The sequence below is a fragment of the Adiantum capillus-veneris genome, chromosome 11 (assembly GCF_014529385.1).
Source record: "Adiantum capillus-veneris isolate H3 chromosome 11, ASM1452938v2, whole genome shotgun sequence".
Lineage (NCBI taxonomy): Eukaryota > Viridiplantae > Streptophyta > Polypodiopsida > Polypodiales > Pteridaceae > Adiantum > Adiantum capillus-veneris.
Window position 1 is genome coordinate 137,229,164 of NC_140941.1, and position 24,297 is coordinate 137,253,460.

The 24,297-nt window shown below is 45.8% G+C and overlaps 1 protein-coding gene across 1 annotated transcript in view; it reads right to left on the reverse strand.

Annotated features, from left to right (window-relative positions):
- LOC147448089 (uncharacterized) overlaps nucleotides 1–24,297 on the reverse strand; it is a 64,277-nt gene that overhangs the window by 21,779 nt on the left and 18,201 nt on the right. The window contains exons 2-5 of the mRNA XM_086523952.1: nucleotides 14,686–14,845; nucleotides 14,494–14,607; nucleotides 14,358–14,411; nucleotides 13,997–14,278 (exon numbers count right to left, since the gene is read on the reverse strand). Of these exons, the coding sequence (XP_086380078.1) occupies nucleotides 13,997–14,278; nucleotides 14,358–14,411; nucleotides 14,494–14,607; nucleotides 14,686–14,845 (610 nt within the window). The remainder of the gene's footprint in view (nucleotides 1–13,996; nucleotides 14,279–14,357; nucleotides 14,412–14,493; nucleotides 14,608–14,685; nucleotides 14,846–24,297) is intronic.

Genomic DNA, 24,297 nt, shown 5'->3' on the forward strand with positions numbered 1-24,297 from the left:
CCAAGTTTGTTACAGTGGTATCAGAGCGCGGCCGATTTCTCTTCTACCGAGAAATCCGATCCTTTTCTCGGGGCACTTATGGATTCCAACAAGAAACAATCGATTTCTTCTGCATTTGCGAATGCGGGAGGAGATCATGAAGAAGATTCTCATGAACAATTAGAGGAAGAGTAGGCCCACCTCGGCCTACTCAGTTCGAGATTGATGAAGATGGAACGTCGACAATTGGTTGACGAGGCAACAAAGCAGATGATTACAATTGCGAAGGATCCGAAATTTGCAAAATTTTTGTCTCAACAATCCATCGCAGAAGTGCACACCCAGTGGCAATCAAGAAACCTCCTTCTCCGAGGATGTTTACAAAGCAAGAATTACAAGAGGTGGTTCAGACACACATCAACCGGCTTTCGAACGTAAACAACAAATCCAAAAAGCATGAGAAAGAACAAGAAAGGAACTGACTTCCCGTGTTATTTGGGTCGTCAATCTTCTTTCGCATCGGCAAGAACGCAGAAGAAACGTGCACGATTTGAAGGACTACCCAGTTCTTCTTCTTCTGACAGTTTTTCTAGCTCTTCTGACTCGAGCGAAGAAGACAGAAAAGGCAAAAAGCAAAGCTTCGGAAAGGGTAAGAAAAAGGCAAAGAAGCCTAGATTTCGCCTGTTTCCGACAGTTCTACAGAGGAGTCATGCTTAGACATTTTGGACTCCAACGATCACATGTTTTATGCAAAGAAGAAGCATTTTTACAGAGCCAACCAATATGACTTCCTCGAAGATAAAAGCAAGAAAGTAAAAGAATTCAAAGAAGGTGGACAGTCACTTAAGTTTGACTCTTTTTCGGGATTCTAAGATGCTCCAAGGGCTTTGGCCTTCATTCAGCAATTTGACATAGCTTTCTTTGGAGGGCATTACTCAGAGCACTCTAAGATACGGAGGGCTACATCTTTCTTCAAGGGAAATGCTCGAACATGGAGGTCCACTCTTCTTCTGAGGCAGGAAGCTCCAGTTAAATGGTTGAAATTCAAAAGGCTCTTTATTTCTTCTTGGCTGATCGGGAGTACGAACGAGATATATGAACCGCTTGGAATCATCTTCGAATGACCAAGGGAGATTCTCTGGACGCTTATTGCGAGAGATTTTGGAACTCTTTTCTACCAACCTCTTCATTTAAGAAGGTCTCGTTTAAGGAACAGCTTGAGCGGTTTTGTTGCGGACTTCCTATAGAGATCCGAGATTGCTGCCTGGAACAAAAGTCAAATTCCATTCAAGAATTGATGGGTCATGCAAAACGGGGTTTGTGATACATTCAGGCAATTTGACTTACCCCACTGACGAGATCTTGACTCAGAGAACCCAACAAGCTTCTAACAATGAAAGTAGAAAGAGAAAGAGTTCCCAAGAAAAGAACGACAAGGATACACGACCCCGGCTCACACTTCGAGAGAGGGCCAGTTACATCAAAGAAGGGAAGTGTTTTGGATGCGGGGAACATGGGCACGTCTCCGCGAACTGCCCTAAAAAGGCACAGCAAGAACAGAATAAGGACAGGCCAGAGAGTTCAAGAGCAGCAGAGGAACGTGGCAGAAAAGGCAAGATGAAAGCAGGACTATTTCCAGATTGCATGTGTACTGAACCAAGCACGATTGATGAAAGTATAGAACTTTGCCGAGCTTGGGGCAAAGTGAAAGATCAAGAAGCCCTGATTTTCCTTGATGGAGGAGCCGAGGCGAACTTCATTTGACTTGAATTGGCAGCACGGCTCGAGATTACACCCGATCGGATGCGACCACCAGTAGAGGCAGTTCTAGCGGCACCAGGACGGGACATAGCCATTACACCTGTCATTGGCAAACTTTAGTTGCATTGTCAGGGGTATTTGGGGCACGAGGACTTTTACCCAGTGCCCTTGGAAGGTTGTGACGTCCTCCTCGGAGTCCCTTGGTACCATAAGAACAACGCCGTGGTCGATTATTGGACGAAGAAAGCGACATTGACAAATGAAAAGGGCCGAAAAATTGTACTTGATGTGAAACTGAAGAGCGAGTCTGTTAGAGGAACAGGGAACGGGCGGAACGGGCCCCTCCCGTTCCCGGAACGCGTTCCCAAAGGGGTCGGGCAATCGGAATGGAAACGCAAGCGAAACGGAACGTTCACCGGAACGGTCACCGAAACGGTAGCCAGAACGCGCGGAACGGGCGGATCAGGAGCGGCTGGTTCAAAAAACTGTTCGTTGGACAGAATTCAAAGACTTTTTGGTTGGGATTTTTTGAACACCTTGCATGGTTTTGGGGGGAGATGGAAGAGAGGGGGTCTTCTCCTTTCCTATATAAGCCAAGGCCCTCAAGGCAATGAAGCATAAGCCATATCCCTCAACTTTTCTCTCTCAAGAGTCAAGGGCCAAGGCAAGGCCTTAGGCAAGGCACTCTCTCTCTCCCAAGGCACTCTCTCTCCCTCCCTTGGGCCTCAAGGCTTTAAGCCTTGAGTCTCGGCCAAAAAAAAGTATCTCTCTACCTCTTTCAAGGTGGTAGCAATGCATCAGCGACCCGTAAAAGGTGGACAATGGCATTCGGTTAGAACCTTTTTCCTTCAACGGCTGCGTAACGCACAACATGGTTTCCTTCATCAAGTAGCCATCCGAACAGCTACTATCTCCCCTTTCTGTATTCAACTGAATATCTGCAAAATTTGTTCTGTGGCGTATTGACCGACCATATCCTCGAAGTTCCTATGATGTATCGCGGAAATAGCCAGAACCAATGGCTTTCGGGACAAAGTATTTGCCACCAATTTCTTCTGTCCCTGCACATGGACAATCCGGAAGTAAATCGTGATAAGATGTTTGCCCACCGCATCTCGTTTTTCCGATAGCTGCTTCCGTGACAAGAAGTAGCGTAAACTCGCATCATCTGTGAAAATCGTAAAATCGGCTCCAAGTAGGTAATGTCGCCACTGAATAAGAGCATGGATAGCCGCCAAAAGCTCTCTCACAAATCTGTGCTGTCAATTCCGGCCTTGAGAACAATCGGCTCTCGTAAGCAATGACATGGCCTTCTTCCATTAAGACCGCACCCGGACTACGACCACAAGCATCACAATATACTTCAAATGACTTCTGCAAGTCCGGCAAAGTCAAAACTGGTTTCTCTTTTAAAGTCTGAAAGGCAGTCACCTCTGTGGGTCCCCACAAGAAAGGGACTCCTTTCTGTGTCAAGATATGCAAAGGGGAAGCAACCTCTGCAAACTTTCGAATGAACCGCCTATAGTACAAACACAACCCCAAGAAGCTTCTAACTTCATGGACATTCTTCAAATCGGGCCAATCACGGATAGTCTCTATCTTGGCCGGATCCATTTGCACTCCTACTGCTATCCCAAAAAGTGTATCTCTGGTAAGAAAAATTCACTTTTCTTCGCATTAATCACTAACTTGTAATCTCAAAATGCCTGAAAGACCTGAAGTAGATGATCTCTATGTTTTGCCTCATTCTTGGAGAAAACAATGATATCGTCAAAGAAAATGCCAACAAATAGCCTGTACTCTCGAAAAAATATTATCCATCATCCGGTGCGATTCAGATCTGATGATATCCACTCTTTAAATCAATCCTACTAAAATACGAGGATCCCTGTAATCTGTCGAGTATATCATCGATCCTAGGAATCGGAAATCTGTTCTTGATGGTGATTTTGTTGAGAGCTCTATAATCGATGCACATTCTCCAAGATCCGTCTTTCTTCAAAACCAACAACACTAAAGAGCAATACGGTGAAGTACTAGGATGGACAAGACCCTTTTCCAAAAGGTCACTTGATTCATAATCTCTTCGTTCTGGGCTCGGCTCACACGGTAAGGTGGCCGGTTCGGTGGTGTGCTTCCAGGTATCAGATCAATAGTATGATCTTCATGACAAGCGGATGGTAACTCGCCTGGCAGGCCCTCAGAAAAGCCAATCGGCATGAGTGTGGAGAAAATCTGGGCGTTCTTTTGTTCAAGTCAAAACATATTCGACCTTTATCCATCGTTCAGTTCTCTCCCAAAAAAATGAGTAAAGAAACTGAAGTTCATCAAGTACAATCTCTGAGCCCTTCACTTGTCAAAGTCGCTTTCTCGGCCCGGTAGTCACCCACGGCGTTGTTGTTGTGGTACCAAGGGATTTCGAGTAGAACGTCACAACCTCCGAAGGCAAATACGTAAAACTCCTCGTGCCCTAAACACCCCTGTCATTGCAAACGAAGTTTTCCAATGCTCGGTGTAATGGCAACATCCCGTCCAGGTGCCACTCGAACTACCTCCGCCTGTGGCCTCAGCCTATTGGGCGTAATTCCAAATCGAGCCGCCAATTCAAGAAGTTGGCCTTGGCTCCTTCAGAAGAGCTTCCTGATCTTTCACTTTGCCCCAAAAGCAGCAAAGTTTGTACTTTCATTCATTTGATTCGGTTCAGGCCCCACGTGATGTGATACCAGTTCTGCTTTTTATCTGCCTTTTCTACCACGTCTCTCAGCTGCTTTAGAACTTTCTGGACTTTCTTCATCCTGTTCATTCGGTGCCTTGTTAGGGCACCTCGCGGAGATATGCCCAGTTTCCCTGCATTCAAAAGCACTTTCCGAATTTATGTAGCGAGCCTGCTCCTGAGGAGTAAGCTTGGGTCGTGAATCCTTCTTTTCTGGGTTGCTCTTTCTCTTTCTACTTTTATTTCTCGAAGTCTATTCAGCTCTTTGTGTCATGATCTCATCGGTGGGGTAAGTCAGACTACCAAAGTGGATGGCAAAACCCCGTTTCACATGACTCATCCACTCCTGAATAAAAGCTGACTTCTGTTCCAAGCAATGATCTCGGATCTCTGTAGGTAGACCCAAGGTATACCGCTCAATCTGTTCCTTGAACGAGATCTTCTTAAATGAAGAGGCGGGTATAAAAGAGCTCCAGAATCTCTCGCAATAGACATCCACTGTATCTTTCTTGGTCATCCGAAGATGGTTCCAAGCAGTTCGTATATCACGTTCATACTCTCGAGTCATCCAAGAAGAAATAAAAAGCCTCTTGAATTTCAACCATTTAACTGGTGCAGTCTTGCTTAATAGAAGCGTGGACCACCAAGTTCGAGCATTCCCCTTAAAGTAAGAGGCAGCTCTCCGAATCTTAGAGTGCTCTGAGTAACACCCTCCCACGAAAGCGATGTCAAACTGCTGTACAAAAGACAAAGCCTTGGAAGCATCTCTATAACAAGAAAACGTGTCAGATTTAATTGACTATCCACCTTCCTTAAACTCTCGGACTTTCTTACTTTTGTCTTCCAGAAAGTCATGCTGGTTGGCTTTGTAAAAATTCTTCTTCTTTGCATAAAAGTTTCTGTCGTCAGAGTCTGAACTGTTTGTAGACGAGTCCTCTGTAGAACTGTCACTCGCGGCGCGAGATTTAGACTTCTTTGCCTTTTTCTTGCCCTTTCGGAAGTGTTGCTTTTTTATTCGGTTTTTTTGCCTTTTCGGTCTTCTTCGCTCGAGTCGGATGAGCTAGAAGAACTATCAGAAGAAGAAGAAGAAGAAGAAGAAGAAGAACTGCGTACTTCTTCAAATTGAACACGCTTTTCAAATGTCGACTAGCGACCCAAATAGCCCGGGAAGTCAGTGCCTTTCTTCTGCTTTTTGCCGTGCTTTTTAGCTTTTGTTTTGCGCGTCCAAAAGCTAAGCAATTCGTGCATCAACCACCTCTTCTAATTCTTGCTCTGTGTACATCCTGGGAGTAGGAGGTTTCTTGGGTGGTTCTGTAACCGGCATGTTAACTTCAAAAAGGGCGGTAGACTTTACTTCAAACCTTGATTTAGCTTTCACCCATTATTAGTCGTCTATTCTACCTGTGCTATAATGACACAAGAGAGGGGAATGGGATACAGATGCTACAATGCATCTGTATGCGAGTCAGACACTAGATTGGCCCCTAAATAGGCGCCCCTTTCGGTATTTCTTTATTCTTCAACAGAGGGAATAAAAGCTGTGGTTCCCTACAAGCTGCCCCGCACAACCTTGGCTGAATTTCAACTGTTCTGGCCCGATTTCGGCAACATAACTATACTAGGACCCTTCACAGTCAATATTCCCACGCATTAGATGACTTTCCCGACGCATACGGACACTTTGCAAAACCTGGCGAGAATCTGCAGCACGCTGAATTCTCTGTTTTCTGCCCCGAAAATGCGCCAGATCACTTGTACAGCGGTCCCCTCGCGTCCCCGAACCTCCTGGGGGTATTAGGGTCCGTTTAGGGCCAAAACCCTAAACCTGCAAAAATACACAGCAGGCTGTAATTCACTGTTTCGGGCTCCGTTTCACGTGCCGGTCGCATCCGTAGCAAGTCCTCGAGCTCCAGCACCTGTAGGGCTACTTGCCCTTTGAATCGGACGAGATTTCGCACGTGAAACCTCTCCGAATCACCTGTACCTACGGGGGATTAGCCGCTAGCTAATCCAATACCTGTGCAAGAGGCTCTTGCCTCGGCAATCGCGCATGAACCCACACAACTGTACATTGGTCAATCTGATGAGCCCAATGTACATCTGATGAGCCCACTAGAGGGGCATAACCATAAAGAATAGGGGAGAGAGAGAGCAGTGAGAGGTGTGCAGGTCATGACATCCTGCACCTCACTGTACATAGAGGGTAAGCCAGCACTCCATTGAAGCTCTCCCACCTGTGACAGCACTCAAAAACAAGCTCACAGCTGAAAATCACGTTTTTTCCTTCTCTTTAAGTAGTAAACTGGCCTCAGAGTGCCAAGTGTCACTCATTTGTGCATTTTCCCGCTTTAGACCCTCGGGTCTAAAAATATCTCACCTGCAGCCTCTGTTGACTTGGCCATAGAGTAACAAAATGATCCCCATGTCAAACTGCACGTGATGACGCGAAGACATTTTGCCGTCCAAAAATAGCAGTCCCTAAAATTTAGGAGTTTCTGCCATTACATTCTTCTAGGTCATCTGACCCTCTGTACACTGCAGCCACACCCAAAACTGAAATGTAGCCTATGTAGCAAAGGATTCCGCTTTGGCTCGCCAATGACCCCACTTTGGCTAACCATAGTCCTTGTCCAACCTTAGTGCTCTTTAGCCCTCAAGCCTGGACTCTCTCTGAACAGTTCCACACTGGCTATGCAATGCAGGGCAGTTAGATTTCCAGAGGGGTGTTTCCAAAAGGTAAAACAAACGAAATTCCCCAAAGAAAGAGAAAATAAACAAAAATGGAATTGCCACTGGCTGGTGACAGGTTCTGTGGTCTGTCGCCACTACGCGTGCACTTCCTCCAAAGAGGTCTTGCTCATATATTTTTCCATTTTCGGGTCCTTGGCAAAATTGAGCATCATCTTTGTTGCATCGCCGATCAATTGACGACGCTCCATCTCTCGACGCTCTGCCTGAGTAGGCCGAGGCAGGCCATACTCCTTGCCGGATTCTTCGTTGTGATCCCTTCTCGCATCTCCAGATGCAGAGGGAGTCGACTAATCTTTGCCTGAAGCCATAGGTGCCGCGGAAAAAAAAAATTGGGATCGGATTTCCGGTAGACGAGAAATCGGCCGTGCTCTGATACCACTGTAACAGACTTGGACACTCCAAGTCAAGAATCTACCGCGACAACACCAAATAATCACTTCAAAACAGTTCACAATTCACAATTTTATTCGACACTGGCCCGGGCGGAGTTCCGTGCCTAGAGATATTGGCCCAAAGATTGGCGCCCCTTTCGATATTTCTTTTTGTATTAATCTGAGTTCAAAGTACAAGAGTGCGGGCAGGCGCTCACACTCAGACTCTGCGTCCAGATGCTCTAAGTTGTGAGAGGCCTGCTCACATAGTTACAAGGGATGTCAAAAGCAGAGCCCCAAAAGCTGAAAATCAAAAGCCCATAAATAAAGCAAAGGCTCTTTCTCTCTCTTGCTTATAAAATAAAGCAAGTTTCAAAAAGCTATCCAATCAAAAGGTTTTAAAATAAAGCAGAAGCTTTTTCTCTCTCATTCTTCTATGCTTTTATAAAATAAAAGCAAAAGCTTCTCTCTCTCTCATCTCTTGCGTTGAGTAAAAGCAAAAGCCAAAATCTGGCCAGCTTTTCGTAAATCACACTGGTGTCTGTACAGCAGGCCACGTGTTAGCCCGCCACATTAGAAAATTAGGGTTAGGGTTAGGGTTTTTGATTTTAGGGTTAGGGTTTCAATAGAATTAGGGTTTCAGGCAGCCACGTCATCACCTTGTGACACTAAACCCATGAGGATTGTCTCATGGAATGTGCATGGGCTTAGTGGATCCTAGTTTTTACGCTACAAAGGTCGACTAAGACAGGGGCTTCAAAGATGCCTTCTGGGTGGCACGATAGGTATTCTTATGCTTCACGAGCATCACCTTTGTGAGAGCCGTATTCAACGTTGTGGACAGATCTTGCGTGACCGCTATGAGACTTTTTGGCCAACTCCTTTTGGGCTTGGAGGCATTCAGCGAGGTGTATGTATGACTATTGTGGATGTTAAAAGCTTGGACACTCCAAGCAAGAAATCAATAGCAACACACAAACAGAAACTACAAAATCATTGAACTTTAAGAGAAAGAGAGTCGACATGGCACGGCGGAGTTTTGTGCCCAGATGCACTCGCCCAAAGACAAGCACCCCTTTTGGTATTTTTTTATTACTGATTGGACAAGGTACAACTCCCGAGGGCCCTCTGCTCTCAGACTCTACATCCAAATGCCTCAGAGTGAGGCCTTGGGTTATTTTTAAATAGTACAAGGGTTGCCTAAAAGCAGAGCCCCAAAAGCAATTCTCTCAAACGCACTAAACCCCAAAAAGCATCTGGATTCTCCTCCCAAAAGCTAGCGCTGGAAACTGCCAAAAGCTGCCGACGTGATTTGCGAAAATCCGTACAGCCTGCCACATGGCATCCTCAACCCTAAACGTGGAAAATCCCTATAGCTGCTGCCACGTTAGCATCCGTACAGTGGGCCACATCAGCATGCAACACATTTTACGAAAAACCTCATCAGAGTTCAAGCTTTGGATTTTTAGGGTTTTAGGCCCCACGGCCGGTGCTCATAAGTCCCTTAAGGTTCAGTTATTTGATCTCTCTTGTCCACGCAGCCACTTCTCTTCTAGCTGGGCACGCCACGTCATCACTTTGAGACATTTCCCCCTCTTGAAAGAATTGTAATCGCCCTCGATTACACCTGCAAAAACAGCCAAAGGAGTCTTTGTGCCAAGTGTCTTTGTGTACGGCGCTGAACTGCTGGCATGTACAGCGCTGAACTTGCTGACGTGGCTGAGTGTACTGACGCCCGCATCCTACGGTAGCTGTACGGAAAAGCCTACACAAAAGCAGCACGCAGTTTTTTTTTGGGCTACGCTCTACGCGAGAGAGAGAGAGAGAGAGAGAGAGAGAGTTTTATTATTACTATTGCTTTATTTTAGCAAGCCTTGTGAGAGAAAGGTTGCTTTATTTTTGCAAGGCTTTTGATTTACAGCTTTTGGGGCTCTGCTTTTGGCATCACTTGTAAAACCTTTATAAGTGTGGGTAGGCCTCCCACTTCTCACAACATCTGGATGCAAAGTTTGAGAGTGAGAGCCTCCCACTCCCTTGTACTTTCAGTTGCAGATTAATACAAAAAGAAATACCGAATGGGGCGCCAGTCTTTGGGGCCAATATCTCCAGGCACAAAACTCCGTCGGGCCGTGTCGAATCAATTGTGAACTGTGAACTGTTTTGAAGTAAATTCTTGTCGTGTCACGGTAGAATCTTGACTTGGAGTGTCCAAGGTTTGTTATAGTGGTATCAAAGCGCGGCCGATTTCTCTTCTACCGGGAAATCCGGTCCTTTTTACACGGCACTTATGGATTCAGACAGGGATCAGTCGACTTCCTCTGCATCTGGAGATGAGGGAAGAGATCACAAAGAAGATTCACACGAGGAGTACGGCCCACCTCGGCCTACTCAGGCGGCGCTTGAAGAGATGGAGCGTCGACGATTGATCGACAATGCAACAAAGATGATGCTAAATTTTGCGAAGGACCCGAAATTTGCAAAATTTATGGGCCAGACCTCCTTCGGCGAGGTGCACTCACAGTGGCGGCAAACCACAGAACCACCCCTCAAATCGGCACTCAAGAAACCTCCTACTCCAAGGATGTTTACAGAGCAAGAATAGAAGAGGTGGTTGATATCCGGATTTCTCAGCTTTTTGACACGCAGAACAAAGCCAAAAAGCACAACAAAAAGCAGAAGAAAGGCACTGACTTCCTGGGTTATTTGGATCGTCAGTCTACTTTTGCCTCGGCAAGAAAGTAGAAGAAGCATGTGCGATTTGAAGGAGTACCCAGTTCTTCTTCTTCTTTTGACAGTTCTTCTAGCTCCTCACACTCGAGTGAAGAAGACAAAAGGGAAAAAGCAAAGTAAAAAGCAAAGCTTCGGAAAGGCCAAGAAAAAGGCAAAGAAGTCTAAATCTCGCCCAGTTGTTGACAGTTCTACACAGGATAGTTCGGACTCTGACGACAGCAGATTTTATGCAAAGAAGAAGAATTTCTATAAAGCCAACCAGTATGACTTTCTAGAGGATAAAAGCAAGAAAGTCCGAGAGTTTACAGAAGGTGGACAATCAATTAAATTTGACACGTTTTCTAGATATCGAGATGCTTCGAAGGCTTTGGCCTTCATACAGCAGTTTGATATAGCTTTCTTTGGAGGGCGTTACTCAGAGCACTCCAAGATTCGAAGGGCTACCTCTTACTTCAAGGGAAATGCTCGAACTTGGTGGTCCACGCTTCTATTGAATAAGACAACGCAAGTTAAATGGCTAAAATTTAAAAGGCTTTTTATTTCTTCTTGGCTAACTCGAGAGTACGAACGCGACATACGAACTGCTTGGAACCATCTTCGGATGACCAAGAAGGATACATTGGACGCATACTACAAGAGATTCTGGAGCTCTTTTCTACCAACCTCTTCATTCAAGAAGATCTCTTTCAAAGAACAAATTGAGCGGTTTACCTTGGGACTTCCTACAGAGATCCAAGATCACTGCTTAGAGCAAAAGTCGGATTTCATTCAGGAACTGATGAGTCATGCGAAACGGGGTTTTGCCATTCATTCAGACCGTTTGACCTACCCCACAGATGAAATCATGATGCAAAGGACCAAACAGACTTCGAACAATGAAAGTAGAAAGAGGAAGAGCAACCCAGAAAAGAAAGAAAAGGATGCACGACCCAAGCTTACTCTTTGAGAGAGAGCTCTCTACATCAAAGAGGGGAAGTGCTTTGGATGCGAGGAAACTGGGCATATCTCCGTGAAGTGCCCTAAAAAGACATCGAAAGAACAAAACGACAAGGATGAAGACAGGCCTGAGAGTTCGAAAGCAGCCGAGGAACGTGGACGAAAAGGCAAGATAAAAGCAGGACTGGTTCCAAATTGCATGGGTATTGACCCAAGCATGATTGATGAGAGTACAGAACTTTGCCGAGCTTGGGCCAAAGTGAAAGACCAAGAAGCCCTGATTTTCTTTGATGGAGGAGCCAAGGTAAACTTCATTTCACCTGAATTGGTGGCACGGCTCGCAATCACACCCGATTGGATGGGACCACTAGTAGAGGCAGTTCTAGCGGCACCCGACAAGGACATAGTCATTACACCTGTCATTGGCAAACTTCGGTTGCATTGTCAGGGGTATTTGGGACATGAGGACTTCTACATAATGCCCTTGGAAGGTTGTGGTGTCCTCTTGGGAATTCCCTGGTACCATAAGAACAACGCCGTGGTCGATTATCGGGCGAGAAAAGCGACTTTGACTACAGAGAAGGGTCGAACCATTGTACTTGATGTAAAACTTAAGGACGAGTCTGTCCCTATTGTATCGGCTTCGACCGTTTCAAAATTAATGAAATCCACTGTCACGTGCACACCTAACCCTATGTGTACGTGGACAAGCTACTTCATGACAAGGGTTCACTTCACTTCAGTCAACTTAGGAATAGAAAGTGATCTGGCACTTTTTGTGGATCTGTTTGCAGACCGTGCATGTCCAGACACTTAGAATAAATGCATATCCTCTGGTTGCACACAGCATGATCATCAGATTACAGTCAGAACCCATAAGGAGCATTTTTACAGTGCATAGACCTATTTTCCCTATTTTAGCCAATTTTCACTTATTATTTTTAAGTGACTTTTGTTGGGAACTGGGTAGGGCAATTTAGCCATGCATGTATATAAAAAACCCTAGCGCTAGCAAGATCTAGCAGAAGAGGCAACAGGGACCTGACATCCAACAATACACCTTCTCAGCAAGACTCCCCCCCCCCCCCCCCCCCCCCGACGGATGACTTAGCGTTTTCAGCCAAGAACAGCCAGCATTTTCTTCAGCTTTGCAGACCTCCTAGCGTTTTGCATTTGCAGCAGCCTGGCGACAGCAGACAAAACAAGATCCCTAGCATTTTTGGATCAAGTACCAGATCAGCCCCTAGCGTTTTGCAGATTCTCTACGACAAAACCCAGAATAGCATCAGCGTTTTCAGTTTTCAGCATCAAGACTCCGCAGTAGAAGTCCCAAACCTCGCAAATCTCACCTTCCCGCAGCAGATCCTCGCCGCACGGTCAGATCAGCGAGCGTTCGCAGTTTCAGCCTGGAAAACGCAGATTTCAGCATCTGCATATTCAGCGTGTCGTCGTCATCGCCGTCGTCACCGACATAGAGTCAAAATTCAGCAGATAAAGATTTGCAGATTTCAACCCTTGGCGTTTTCAGATTTCAGCCCGTCTCGTCGTCGTCCTCATCGCCATCGACATCGTCGACAAGTCCAAAGCATTGTAGAGTTTTGTGCAATCAATAGTAGACCGCCCTCTTGTGTGAGTGCAGTGGGACCTAGGGGAATGGTTTCAACGAGATCCTTTTGCTCCAGCCGATCATCCGGGACGCCCTTTTTTCAGTTCACAGCCTGGCTGAGACACCACATACTAACAGTGCGAAGAGAGGCCGTCCTGCTGCACTGGATCATTGCCAGGAGGAGGGTCGTATGACCGAGTTCTTGGCAGATTTTTGGGGGCACTTGTGGGACAGAAGACAGCCGAGGAGAATCACCATGTTCCAGTGGCTAGTTGCCCACCGAGCTACTGCAATTGGGAGTTGGTTGGTGCACATTGGCCACTGTCTGTGGTGGGATTATCCCATGACACAGCAGGTTTGGCTTCGGATTCTTCGGCTGATGCCTACACTTGCTATAGCCAGCCAATACACCTGGGGTACTGCAGCTTGGTCCACTCTCACAGGCCTACCACTTCGTTTTGAGATGGCTTCAATCAGCAGGATGATTGTGATACAGGAGGATGGCCCACACTCCAGCCCATCACAGAGCTTGTACATCAGGAGTGAAGCAGAGATAGAGAGTGTTGTTGGGAGCTCATCTGCAACCTAACACAGTGGTTCATCTGGAAATCCCGATGCTTCCGCATCTTCAAGGCTCGACCCATCCCACCTACGGAGACTGTACATGACGTCTGGCTGGAGCTGATCCATACACTCAGGGGACAATTTGAGAGACTTGAGGGCAGCTCCGACCGCATGTGAGAGCGTCGCGAGGCCTTGAGGCTTTCCTACAGCTTTGGCTACCAGGGCCCTTCTTCACTGTGGTTCATGGAGCGCCTAGATGGCAGTACCGCCGACCAGTGTGGTTGTTTCCTCCTCCCATATCCTGATTTATCCATCTTTGTACATATCTTACCTTTTCATTGGGAGAGTCTCCTCACATTTGATGTAGCCCTCTCTAGCAGGGGCAGGTTGTAGCCCATTGGGCAGTGTTCTCCACTAATGGAAGGATCTTTTTCTTCCAAAAAAAAAAGCCTTCTCTATTGCGATGGCTGTTGTGCATAGATTAGGACAGCTAGCAAACTTCAAACAAATACCTCGCTTGAAACTACAGAACCAAACATGCATGACGCACATTAGCGCACAGGAAAGGCTAGAACTTCCAAATACCTTTTCTGTATTGCCATGCCTTGTATGCCTCAAGGTCCTGATTACTTCGATGATAAAATTAGCTACATCATGGTGATTCAAGCTGCTTATCAATGCAGGAAAAATCGCCACCACCTCCTCAGCTCTCGCCATCCTTCCACCTCCAGAAACCCCAGATTGATCAACTACCTTTCTTTTCCTTCGACTGTAGGTGATCACACCACTTGTCGGTGCCTTCCTTGCCTCTAAAGCACACTCATTTTTCTCCTGCATTGTGGATCTACTCCAATCTGCACCTTCACTCTAAACATGAATAGTATATGACCCCAACAAGCAAAAGGCTACAAAGAGTCTGGCTTAAAAGCCCTGTGTCAAAACTTACCAAGGCGTCCCTTATTGGCTGCTGTTCAACACACAACTCGATTGAACAATTCATCTTCACACAAGAAAGTTTACACATAATGAGATGAAAATGTCAAATTGTGGATGCTGAAAAATGACAGGAGGCAGCCCCGCACCTCACCAGAAACGAGGTTCCTTGCTTCCATCTCATCCCTGGCTTTTAACTTTGCAGCAAGAACACAAGGAGACTCCATCACTTCTATGGCACCATTTCCATCACTCTTTTGACTCTGTATAAAAGCAGCTATATAATGAGATGAAAATGTCAAATTGTGAATGCTGAAAAATGACAGGAGGCAGCCCCGCACCTCACCAGAAACGAGGTTCCTTGCTTCCATCTCATCCTTGGCTTTTAACTTTGCAGCAAGAACGACAAAAGGAGACTCCATCACTTCTATGGCACCATTTCCATCACTCTTTTGACTCTGTATAAAAGCAGCTATACGAGCTGGAAATTCAAAAAGCTGCCTGTTACATCAGCAAAAACATGTCAAACTGAATGCAGTTGTGTAGTGAAAAGGAAACCATTTAACGAGAAACAAAAAAAATTGAATGTACAGTTAGCCTGGTCAATTAAGATAGGAGCTGCAGTGCATCTTAATGGGGGGTGGCATTGATTTTCTGTTGATTCGGGAGTATCATCTGTGCGAGAGCCTTGTGGGAACTTACTTGGTATTTGTAAAGAGACTTTGTTGTCTGTTGGCTTTGGCACTAAGGGAGCCCAAGGGGGAGTACCTATTTATGTTGTGGATTACTGGTGGCATGCCATTCTGGACATAGGTGTCAGTGTGCCATGGAGAGCTCAATGGTTTGCAGTGCATGTTTGTCAGATACACGGCATTGAAAGATTAGGTAGAATAGAGCAAATCACTGCATTGACCTCATGAAACTTTGCAATCTTAATGCTTTCTTACTCAGAATCAATAGAGAGATCCACGAAGAGATAGGTCTCTCAATGTAGATAGGTAGATCTACGCGGAGAGATGGACATATACTATAGAGAATAATGTAATCAAATAGAGAGAGTTAAGAGAGATGTGCGCGCGCGCGAGAGAGAGAGAGAGAGAGAGAGAGAGAGAGAGAGAGAGAGAACACTGGGGTCCCAACCTCTCAAGCGCCCCCCAACCCCTTACTGGAGTGGTATTAGCTTTTCACTGCATGAACTGTATGTACACTGATCATAACCTCAATGCAAAACTTGACTCAAGGCTACAGGTCAATTCTTTCGGTTTGATTCTTGATCTTTCGTGTCCTGTCGGTACGGCCATGCCACAACATCACTTTGTGACAATTTGACGCTACCTGCTGCTCATGGCTGTGTGTGTGTACACGCTCTGTCTGCTCTTTCCATGTCACATCATCAAGTCATCCCTTACTGTCACCAGCAAGCTATTAGCGATGCGGTAAATCAACAACAAACACACAAAAGAACTTGAAAATTGATAGCCCTCCAACTAGAAAGAGCGCTCCAGACAAGACAAGGTAGAGCACGGTTCTCTACTGGCCCCTAAGTCAGGCACCTATAGCAGGAAATCTGGCGTGGGTGCTCCTCAGTGCAATATGCAAGAAATCTCACTCCAAACATAAAAATGACCATTGTAGAACAATATGGAGCAAGCAAGACTAGCTCAAATGACACAACAGTAGACTCCAAACCCAATGGAACTCTACTAACTCATGGAACCAGTACAAACTCTAGCTAGCAGCACACTCTAACTCCAAGCCCATGACTAACGGGTACAATGGGGGTGTCGAGGCACAGATTGTGCAGGGAGAGTGCAAATGTGCAAGTGCTAGACTGAACACAAGACCTTAGACTCAATGATTCATAGGACGTTCAAGATGCATAAGAGATAAAAACCAACCGAACATATATACAACCGTAACGAAAAGCCAACAGCTAACAAAATACCCCTGACATCCAGCTACGTCTATCTCCGAACTGTGGTGACAGTGAACTGCCCACAGTGTCCACTAGACCATCACTGTGCCTGCCATGTGTCTGCCCAGGCAAGAGAGAACCCAGTGTGAACCAAAGACCAATTGTAACTACAAGTCCAGCGCAAGTGACATTGTAGCCTTGCTATAGGTTGTCACAAAGTGATGACATGGCGGACAGCAAAAACCCTAATTTTTGCCAAAAACCCTTAAAAAAACCTGCAAACCCTAATTTCTGCCACAAACCCTAATTTCCGGAAATCGAGGAGGCTGAAAAAATATTTATTTTTTTATTTTTTTTTGGTATGATGGCGACGCGAATTTTGCTTTTTTTATAAAAAAAGAGAAAAGACTCTCTAAGAGAGAGAGAGAACTTATGCTTTTTATTTTAAAAGCTTTTGGGGCTCTGCTTTTGGGCATCCCTTGTACCTTTAAATACGTGGTGAGGGCTTCACTTCTCAAGGCATCTGGACGCAGAGTCTGAGAGTGAAACCCTAGCCACTCTCTTGTACTTTGATCCGATTAATATAAAAAGAAATACCGAAAGGGGCGCCAGTCTTTGGGGCCAATATCTCTAGGCACGGAACTCCGCCGGGCCAGTGCAAATCTATTGTGATCTGTGAATTGTTTTGAAGTGGTTATTTGGTGCTGTCGCGGTTGATTCTTGACTTGAGTGTCCAAGTCTGTTACATAGGTTGCCCGCCACAAGAGCACTGTCACAAACTGCTGACACGTCAAGCCACTGAAGACCTAAGCGAACTTGCAGATCCCAGCCGAGGGGCCTAAACCCTAAGAAGTAGAAGAAGTTGAAGTTCCCACCAACTTATGGGACTCCGTTCGATGGGGCCCAAGTGACATAAAGACATTAAAATAAAGAAATCCCACACACACACACGCGCGGAGAAGATGACGGGCAGCTGGACGGATTCTCGGAATTCACGCTGACAACCTGTACGGATTTCCGGATTTTATGTTGACATGCTGACGTGGCAGAGTTGTACGAATTTCCGCGTTTTACGCTAACTGTTGACGTGGCAGAGCTGTACGGAATTTTGCTTTTGCGCTGGGGTGGAATTCCGCCACTCCGTGTCGCGTGTGCTCGCTCTCTCTTTCAATTTAGTTGTTATTGAAGTGCTAAAAGTCTGTTCAGTCTGTTCTTTTCTATTGGCACGTGGTGTCCGTCTTGTGACAATGGTATCAGAGCATCACGCGTGTGCTATTCTGAAAGCATACTGGTCCCACAAAAAAGCAGACAAAGCAAACCAAAGACTATTGGAATTTAATGTGAAGTATCTTCGGGTCCCGACCTTGGACTTATTAGCCACCCCCACCCTTACTTCATCACGCATCAGGCGTGCTCCCGTCTTCACCGCTCTGTCTTACAAGGCATAAGCTATAAAGAACCCAAGACATGGCGTTCATGGATTCAGCAGAATATTTGCAATTTCTTCTCGACGAGCTTCACGACATTCTTTCGCGGCATCCTCAGCAGAATCTTCCAATGCTACAAAGTTTTCAACAATTTTTGAATTACATGTTACCCCCTCTAATGCACCGAAAAGTACAAGGGCTTCCAACCGGCAACCTTCCCAGCCGTCTGTTCCAATCGGGGGAGTCTTCAGGAATATGGTGCAGCCATCTAACCCTGATCCAGTGCAACTGCCGTTTTCCCCACCACCACTGCCACCAGGCTACAATAGTTGGAGCCCATATGGATACCCTTAGTATCCGTACCCGGGATACACGCCTAACCAACCTAAAGATTTCAAGGATGGCAGCACAACAGTCAAATTTTTCACCTTTTCCGTGGTGAAAGATCGGAAGAAAGCATTGCAGTTTCTTCAGCAGTTCGATAACATCTATGCTTTGGGGAACTATACAAAAGAATCCAAGATTTCTCGAGCAGCGGGATTTCTTAAAGATAAAGTTATGCAATGGTGGAGTTCAATCGCGACACAACCGCATGCTCCAACGACCTGGCAAGCTTTCAAGATAGTTTTTGCCCGTAGTTACATGACTTCTATGTTTGAAGTCCGGATTTTCGCAGAGTAGGGCAACTTGAAAATGCTTGCCACCGAAACCATGGACGACTATAACCAAAGGTTTCTCAACGTGTACCTTCTGGTGTCCTTCTTTAGGATCGTTCCCTTGGAGGCCCAATGCGAGCGATACGCCATTGGACTACCATCACCATTGCAGGAATATTCTCTCCACTAACAAGTCTCCACCATGCAAGAGCCTATAGACCATGCCGCAGTCGGCTACAAACTGATGAAGCGAAAGCTAGAGTTTACCATAGAAGAACCTCCGACCACTAACCACAACTCTCGGCAACAACAAACGAATTCTTGAGAGTCTCGTGGAAATCAACCGCAAAGGCCTCGTTTGACGTCTCAACAACGAGACTCCTTACTACAAGAAGGCCGATGCTTTGGATGCTTTCAAACAGGGCATAACCATTCCAGTTGTCTCCATCGCATTGATAGACCAGAAGAGCCGACGCCCGCACCAACAGCCGACAAAACCCCAACACCACCTCAGCTAAGAGAGCTAGACCCGTTATTGGACTAGTCCCCGATATCTATGGCATACGCCTTGAGGGTACAAATGAATTGTTCCGAGCATATGGCAAAGTCAATGGCTTCAAAGCTGTTATTTTCTTTGACCCCGAAGCTACAGAGAACTTCATCCATCCAGAATTCTTGAAGCAGATGCACTCTGATTATGATGCAGAGGGTGGAGAAATTGAAGTTGAGCTAGCCACGAGAGGCAAACTCAGAAAGTGGTACCGCTCAATGATGCTCTTCCAGTGACTATCCAAGATTATCATGGAAAAGCTGATTTCCACATTATGAAGTTGGGCAATTGCGACGTTCTCTTGGGCATGCCCTAGCACGACAAGAATGATGTGACTTTCCAGGTTCGGAACCGAACCATCACCATGATGCAGAAGGACAAGCCAGTCCTCCTCAAAGTTCGGTTGTCCGAACAAAACTCTGAATGAACTCTCTAATTGTTTTTATAGATAGATACTTTTGAACACTGTTTGAGAAAGTTCTGTTTGAAAATTTGTTTGAAATTTGTTTGACATGGATGGTATCTGTTTGGAACTTGTCTTGGTGCCGATTTGAACTATTTGACACTGGTTTCAATGCTTGGTGATTTACTCCCGGGTAGAGTAGTGGAAATGATGTTTGAAAATGCTTGCACGTACTCATGGCTCGGACCCTTCTGGTTATTTGCGGGGGGAGTATTGAATGCTTGAAAAATATTGTTGTTGTTACTCCCGGCCCAGACCTAGATGGTTATGCAAGAGGAGTATTGAGAAGTCTGAGCAGTGGTTACTTTCAGCACCTCCAAACGACGTAGGCTGCTGTCTGGGGGGCATTTGGTTGTAAAAGGCCTCTATATCTCCCGGCCCGGACCTTTTTAGGTTACGTGAGTGGAGTGATGAGGGAGTCCTTGAATATCTCCCGGCCCACACCTTGTTAGGTTATGCAGGAGCAGTGTTCATCGGCGACTTTATGTTTCTATGTGTTGTACATGCATATGTGAGCATTTGTGTTGCATTGTGATGTGCCAACCACTAAATATTCCTAATTGGATGAGATTGCCTGGGTATGTAATTTTAGTGCATCGACACCCGTGGAAGATCAGTGCGGTCTGGGTGAGATGGCTAATTTTACTACGCCGGAATATCAAGAGTTCCGATCTGGACAAAAGGAGAAGCCAACTCCTTAACAAAAGAACCCAAAGGAGAAGTCAACTCCTTAACAAAAAAACAAAAAAAAAAAAGAGAAAACTAATTGTCCCTCAAAATGACCCTCGGAAATTTTTTTGAGCTAGCCTGAGTTGTTTTGCAGATTTGCTGTTATCGCGGACGATTACTCTCTTTCAAGAAGGGCGGATGTCACAAACTGCTGACGTGTCAAGCCACTGAAGACCTAAGCCAACTTGCAGATCCCGGCCGAGGGGCCTAAACCCTAAGAAGCAGAAGAAGTTGAAGTTCCCACCAACTTATGGGACCCCGTCTGATGAGGCCCAAGTGACATAAAGATATTAAAGTAAAGAAAGCCCACACACGTGCGCGCGAGGAAGATGACGTAGCAGCTGTACGGATTCTCGGAATTCACGCTGACAGCCTGTACGGATTTCCGGATTTTACACCGACATGCTGACATGGCAAAGTTGCACGGATTTCCGTGTTTTACTTTGACTGCTGACATGGCAGAGCTGTGCGGAATTTTGCTTTTGTGCTGGCAGCTTGTGGGCATTTGCTTTTGGGCCAGTTGCTTTTAAGTTTGAAAGCTTTTCATGTAAACTTTTCATAGGCCAAGGGCCTTTAAATAAGTGCAGAGGGCTCAATCTCTAGCACGCTTCAATGAGAAGGTGCAGAGCGCAAGTACGGGCATTGTACTGAGTTCAAGTAATATAAAGAAATACCGAAAGGGGTGCCAGGGTTTGGGGCCAATACTCTCTGGGGTGGAATTCCGCCACTCCGTGTCACGTGTGCTCTCTCTCTCTCTCTTTTAGTTCAGTTGTTATTGAAGTGCTAAAAGTCTGTTCTTTTCTATAGGTACATGATGCCCGTCTTGTGAGAACCACTCACTGTCCCGGAGTGTAATGGGTGGGCACCACATGCAAACGGAAAAGAGCAGACTGCACAGACTTTCGACGCTTCAAAACAACAGTCAACTAAACTGAAAGAGAAACACGGCACGCGAGACACGGAGCGGCGGAGTTTCACCCCAAGAGAGCATTGGCCCCAAACACTGGCGCCCCTTTCGATATTTCTTTATATTGCTTCAACACGTTACAACACATGTGGCTCTACTCTGCATCTGCACATGGTAGAATGCTAGAGGGAGTGCCCACAATTCATATTTAAAGGCCCTAGGCCATCTAAAAGCAGTTTACATGAAAGCCCAAAAGCATATGGTCCAAAAGCTGCCACCCATAGCTGCCAGCGCGATTTGCAGAAATTCATACAGCTGCCACATCATCAATCAACGCAAAACGGGGTTCGTCCATACAACTGTCACGTCATCAGTTTTTACACAAGGAAACCTCTATGTGTGGGTGTATGCGCACGCGCATGTGTCCTACTTATTTTATTATTTTAGGCCCCTCAGCAAAGGTTCTTCAAATTGTTGGGGGTTATGATTTCAATCTTAATCCATTTCATAATTGGGCCACTTGGCGAGGATATGTAAGTTGGTACTTCTTCTACTACTTATGCTAGCGTTCAGGCCCCTCGGCCGGGATTTGCACGTTGGCTAGGGTTAGGTTCGAGAAGCCCTGACCTGTTAGGTCTTCAGTGGCTTGACACGTCAATAGTTTGTGACATGGAGAGTGGTGGTACAGCTATGTATTGACTCTGCAAGAAACTAGATATGTACACTGCGTGCATTGCAGTCAGCGTGGAGCGGGAAAGAAAAGTAGATATCGCTTACAGCACATCTACTCCCGTGATGTTGGATTTAGAGAATACTTTAGTGAATTGTCAGAGCTTAAAGAAAGAGAAACATGTGTCGACACAAAGGCCACAGCATTGAGTGTTGTGTTGGCATCTTCAAGTGAGAAAAATGAAGCTAGATTGAATGAGCTGATAGAGAAAGAAGCAGTGGTAAGAGCTCTACTTTAGGCTCTGAATGGGTAATGGGTCAAAACAAAGCTAGACCTTGAGGAGGCCTAAATAGTTGCAAAGGTTGCAAGAGATGAGGTAGGCATCTTCAATTTGGACCAGGCATTGCTAGGTAGGGGCGAGGAGAGGTGGAGAGGGACGAGGGGATGGGTAGGCGCGAGGAGGGGTATGTAAGGGGAGACTAGATAGGGGCAGGCATTACCAGGTAGGGGCGAGGAGAGGTGAAAAGGGGTGAGGCTAGATAGGGGCGAGTGGGTACGGCCTAGATAGGGGCGAAGGGGGGGGGGGGGTGTTGTTGTTTGGTAGGGGCTAGATAGGGGCAAGGAAGGGTTGGTAGGGGCGAGGGCTAGAAGGGTAGGGGAGAGTAGGGACGAGTGCTAGGTGAGTAGGGGCGAGGTAGGAGGGTAGGGGGTGGGTAGGGGCGAGGGAATAGGGTAGGGTAGGGGCAAGGGGTGCAGCTAGGCTTGCTTGGGGAGACTTTACAAGAATCTCACTTGTTGAAAAGTTTGGAAACATGTGCCCACATCCATGATGTGACATAATGAAGCAACCGAAAATTGCTTTTGGAAGCCTACAATCCACCAACAGAGAACCATCATGTGATACAAGTGCAGCTTGTAACAGAACAGGCCCCACATGCCAACTGAAAGGAACAAACTGAGATAAACGTTTAGCACTTCAAACAAGTGAACATAAAGACAGAGAGAATCCACACGAGACACGGAGTGGCGGAGTTCCACTCCCAGACTGCAATGGCCCCAAGGTTTTCCCCATTTCCCAGTAACTGTAATCCTGGAGCTCTGGTTATTTACAAAATTCAATGAAGCGTCTTACAATGTATGTGAGTATCATTGGCCTTAAGCCAATCCATTCCTAGGATTCCGTCATAGACTCCTATGTATAAGGCTCTGAAGTTTGCAAAAGTATTGTGACCATCCAAAACAAAATCCAAGTTACCCACTAAAGTAGAAGATTTAAGCATCCTACCCATAGCTAATTCCACTGTAAGGTCTGTATCAGGGTGTTCACGCAAAATGAAGCTAGCAGGTACTCCTCAGATTTTAGAGCTTTACCTTGATGCTTTTGGTCTAGCACCGACTATTCCAAGAGTTACCAATGAATCAACACGTTGAATTTGGTGTAGTGCGGACTACACAAGAGGGGAGTTACTCCGCTCCTTTGTCACAGGTTACCTCGATGGAATAAATTCACTGGTTTCTTTTGAGATTTCAGGGATATTAACGCGCTGACAGTATTATATTGAATAACTTTATGTAAAGAAGTGCTTGGAAATGGAAATTCCTAAAATGAATCTGTTACATGTGCTCTCTCATGTTTGTATTGTTTGAGTGCATGTTTGAAAGACGAAATGACTGTAATATTTTTGTCTTGTTCACCTTAGGGGTGATGTGGACATGATAGTAACGAGATTTAGTCAATCAAGACATCCGTTAGAGATCAACGCGGTCTAGGTATGATTGCTAAATAAGTTACAATGGTCATGATTCTCATCTTAGATCTCGACGAAGATAGTGATGTGAATGTGACTTGAATGTTCAATGATTGTCGTCTTTATGCAAGTGCTGAATATGTGTAGTCTAGTGCGTCGGTACAAAGAGTCAGTGTCTACTGAACTAGTTTCTGTCTTATGTCTGTTTTGCAGGCGTAGTCGAGGGCGATTACAATTCTTATAAGAGGGGGGTATGTCACAAAGTGATGATGTGGCATGACCTAAAGAACGGCCTCCGGATAGGGAGGGGGTCAAAAACCTGGTGAAAGAGGCAGAAGAAGTTTCACTAACTTATAGAGTCTTGCCGAGTAGCCTAAACTGACATATAAGTTGTTCTAACTTGGAACAACTTATTGTACCCCGGGCGAGGGGCTAAAAATAAAGCGGGACCCCTAAATTTGCGTGCGAGCTGAAGCTATATGGACTTCTGTGAATTCTGTCGCCATTTGCGTTGGCATGCTGATGTGGCACAGACATGCTGATGTGGCGTTGCAAGAGAGGACCCTTGTACATTCTACTTTGTGAAGCATAATAATAAAGAAATAAGGGACGTCAATCTCTCTGGGCACGGAACATCGTCATGCCGTGTCATCTCTTCTCAGTTTTGTTCATTTCTACCAGTATTCTCGCATGTATTGCACTAGATCTTCGACTTGGAGTTTCCAAGTCTATTACAGTGGGACTTGCCCCCAACATTTACGGCATCACTTTGGAAGAATCCAACAAATTATGCAAAGCCTATGGATGGTTCAAGGGACTTATCTTCTTCGACTCAGGAGCCACTTTATCCATCTTGAATTCTTGAAACAAGTGGACTTTGAGTATGAT